We start from the raw sequence: 3,221 nt of genomic DNA, 5'->3' as shown, positions 1-3,221 counted from the left end.
GAATCCATCTAACAGATAGGCTAGCCATCGTTACTGCTTTATTTCCATGATATAGCACCTGAGAAAAGAATGTAAGATTTAGAGGATTTGTTACAGGAGAGAGAATGGAGAATCTAAGAGGAGGAATTGTACCACAGATTTTTCATGCCCCTCCCAAGTCCTGTAACCTCCTATTTGATATTCTCTTTCTGTTGCTCCTTCTTAGTTTCTTGATTTCGTAATTGTTTGCCAGCTGTCCCCTTCCAGTAACTAACTCTGGATTTGTCTCCTTGTGCATTATATCTTCCATATGGCCATCCATTTCAGCATTTGCATCAGCAGGGACCTCAACATTATTTTTCTCTCTAACACACGGCTTGCTTTATGGTTGACCAAGACTTGGTAAAAGCACATTCCCTTTGCTTGATGATATTTCAATCAAAATGTGAAATACCAATTCAAAATTGGAATTGGTGGCTCTCAGTTTCTTTCTTTCCACCAACGAAAACCTTGGATGGTCCAGGAAGAACACAGTGCTCATGCTTATGAGAATTCAGGGATGGCTGCAACAGCCAAAGGTACGGAAACTCGCTTGTTTTTTTTCATGTATTGTTGGACTTCTCTATTTCGCTCTCAGCTCCTCTTTCAGTCAACTATTCGGAAAGTGGAAATGGTGGAAAATATTACTCTATATTGCTTTTACTCTTTGCATCATCTTCTTTCTATCTAAGTCCACCAGCACAAGGGAACGCCCTACCTCTTCCTCGTTGAAAGCTAATTCAGATTTTTTCATTTTGATCATGACTTCTGTGTACTCCTATTTCGTTGGTACAAAAGTGAAAGGAAAACCAGATGTGTATAGCGTAGTTTCGAATGCTGCATTTGCTATTATGTCTTTGGGTTTATCAACTTTTAGTCCCTTTGGATTCAAGGTTGATCTCATGTATTTTTTCTGTGGAGTTCTAATAGTGCAGCTCATGAAAATTAAACTATGGTTGATCATTGTCGGAGGGTGTTTCAGTTATTCCCTCAACATTCTCCATTCCACTTTAGATACTGATCAACGCTCATATGATCTTCTAAGCATTACCATTGATCCACGATCACAATCACAATCACAAGTAAGCACTGGTAGTGTTTCTCCACCTGATTCACCACGTGTTCATGTTCCTGTTCCTCCCCAAGCTGATCCTATCCCTCTTGGTTCACCATTACAACGAGGCAATAGTCGTAGAGTTCTTGCCAGGAGAGACTTTATGAGTCATATAGAAGAGCTTGAAAAGGAGAATGAAAAGGTTATCAACACAATTTTGAAGCTTGTGGGTGGATACCTTAAGGCTAATGTTGTGAATGAAGATCAGATTGCAGTGCCGGAAATACAAGCTGACGACAACTTGGTGAAAGACATGTTACCGTCTGACCTCATCGACAAACTTCGTTACACCGGGAAGCTGATGTTTCAGAATGAGTGCCGCAGTTTGTACAGCAGTTGTAGGAGGTTGTTTCTAAAGGAGTGTTTATCAAAACTCGGGCTGGAAATTGAAGAGCTCAATGTGGAGGACTTTGACAAGATGGAGAAGATAGGGAGTTTGATAAAAGCTTTGAACATAACCGTGAGAATACTGTTTCCCAATGAAAGGATTCTCTGTGCTCACGTATTCCCCGAGTCTTACAATGCAGATATCTCATTTGCTGAGGTTTGCACTGAATTGAGTATCAGTCTGTTAAGATTTGTGAATACACTAGCAACTGAGAATCATCAATGGTCTTACCATCTGGTCCATGTCATTCCCAACGTGTTCAAGACTTTGATTGATCTGATTCCAATGTTCGATTCACTGTTTTATGGTCAGCTGTTTAGCGAATCACTCAGAAATGGTGCAATTCTTGTTGGGAAGAGATTGGGTGTTTTTGTTGAGTTGGAGAGTCTCATTCACCGTGAAGTGGCTAAGGAGACTGTTCCCAATGGTGGGATTCATCCAACAACCCACAGAGTGATGGATTATCTGAGAGAAGTTTTCACAGATGATGAGACTTTCCCAATTAGAAGAGGAATATCTTCATTTTCAGATCAGGTAGCTAGAATAATAAAAGTTTTAGACACAAATTTGGAAGCCAAGTCCAAAAGCTACACAGACCCAGCATTAGGCCATGTTTTTATGATAAATAATTTGATGTTTTTACAATTTGGGGAAGATTATATATATGGAGAGATTTTAGGCCAAGGTTGGTACAAGTCAAAGATCAACCAGCACATTGAACTCTATCAAAGAAGCTCGTGGGATAAGATATTGGAGCTTTTGAAAGTAAGCAGTAGAGAACTGCTAGCAGAGTCTATGAAAAAGAAGCTGAAATTGTTCAACCAGCAGTTCAATGAGATATGCAAAGCTCAGTCTGAGTGGTTAATATTTGATGATGAGCTGAGGGAAGTTGTGGTAAAATCCGTAGAGAACACATTGTTGCCTACATATGGGACCTTTATTGGAATGATTCATGATGTTGTTGGTAAAGATGCTTATAAGTTCATTAGGTATGGAATTCAGAACATTCAAGATCGCTTTAGTCATTTGTTTTCTCTAAAAATTGCTTAGGGCTGAAGAAAAGGAAAGGAAGTTTTGTCAGGATTTAGAACACAAACATTTTGTAAACTTTGGGTCACTCATTCATCTTACTTTTTAGGACCATGACATGTTAACAACTTTTTTTAGAAACTTTTGGACAATAGACTACGTGTCACTATTTTATTGGTCCGTATATTTGAAATTGTTAAAATAATTCCGAAAATAATTGCTACTCTCTTCATTCATTTTTTCTTCTCAAATGAGGTACAAATATATAAGCACTATTAACCGCTTATACATAAAATTAGGAAACAACTTTATAAAACAGAAAACAACTTATAAAATTAAAACTGGTTCCTAACTAAGCGTAACAATAATTTAAATTCAAATTCTATCTTCAACACTCCCCGTCATGTTGGTGCATGAATATCACTCATGCCCAACTTGTTAATGACTTCTGCAAACATCCTTCCTGAAACAGCCTTTGTTAATACATCAACAAGTTTCAGACCGAACATATGGAGTTTGAATTTCTTGATTATCTAGCTTTTCCTTAATAAAATGTCTATACACTTCAACATGTTTGGTTCTATCATGTTGAACCGGGTTATGTGCAATTTCTACTGCAGCCTTGTTGTCACAGAAAATATTCATTGGTTGTTCATATTTGATTCCCAAATC

At 37.9% G+C, this 3,221-nt stretch overlaps 1 protein-coding gene across 1 annotated transcript; it reads left to right on the top strand.

Annotated features, from left to right (window-relative positions):
- Window positions 1-779: 779 nt before the first annotated feature.
- Window positions 780-2,570, top strand: LOC128197878 (exocyst complex component EXO70B1-like). The gene has a single exon (XM_052880723.1). It carries the CDS (start codon window positions 780-782, stop codon window positions 2,568-2,570), a length of 1,791 nt encoding a protein of 596 aa, XP_052736683.1.
- The last annotated feature ends 651 nt before the right edge of the window (window positions 2,571-3,221 follow it).

This window comes from Vigna angularis, chromosome 7 (assembly GCF_016808095.1).
Source record: "Vigna angularis cultivar LongXiaoDou No.4 chromosome 7, ASM1680809v1, whole genome shotgun sequence".
Classification (NCBI taxonomy): domain Eukaryota; kingdom Viridiplantae; phylum Streptophyta; class Magnoliopsida; order Fabales; family Fabaceae; genus Vigna; species Vigna angularis.
This window is presented reverse-complemented; position numbering and strand designations above follow the sequence as displayed.

Bases quoted from the DNA above. Each gene is read 5' to 3' on its own strand.
- LOC128197878 (XM_052880723.1), top strand. From the start codon at position 780: ATGACTTCTGTGTACTCCTATTTCGTTGGTACAAAAGTGAAAGGAAAA.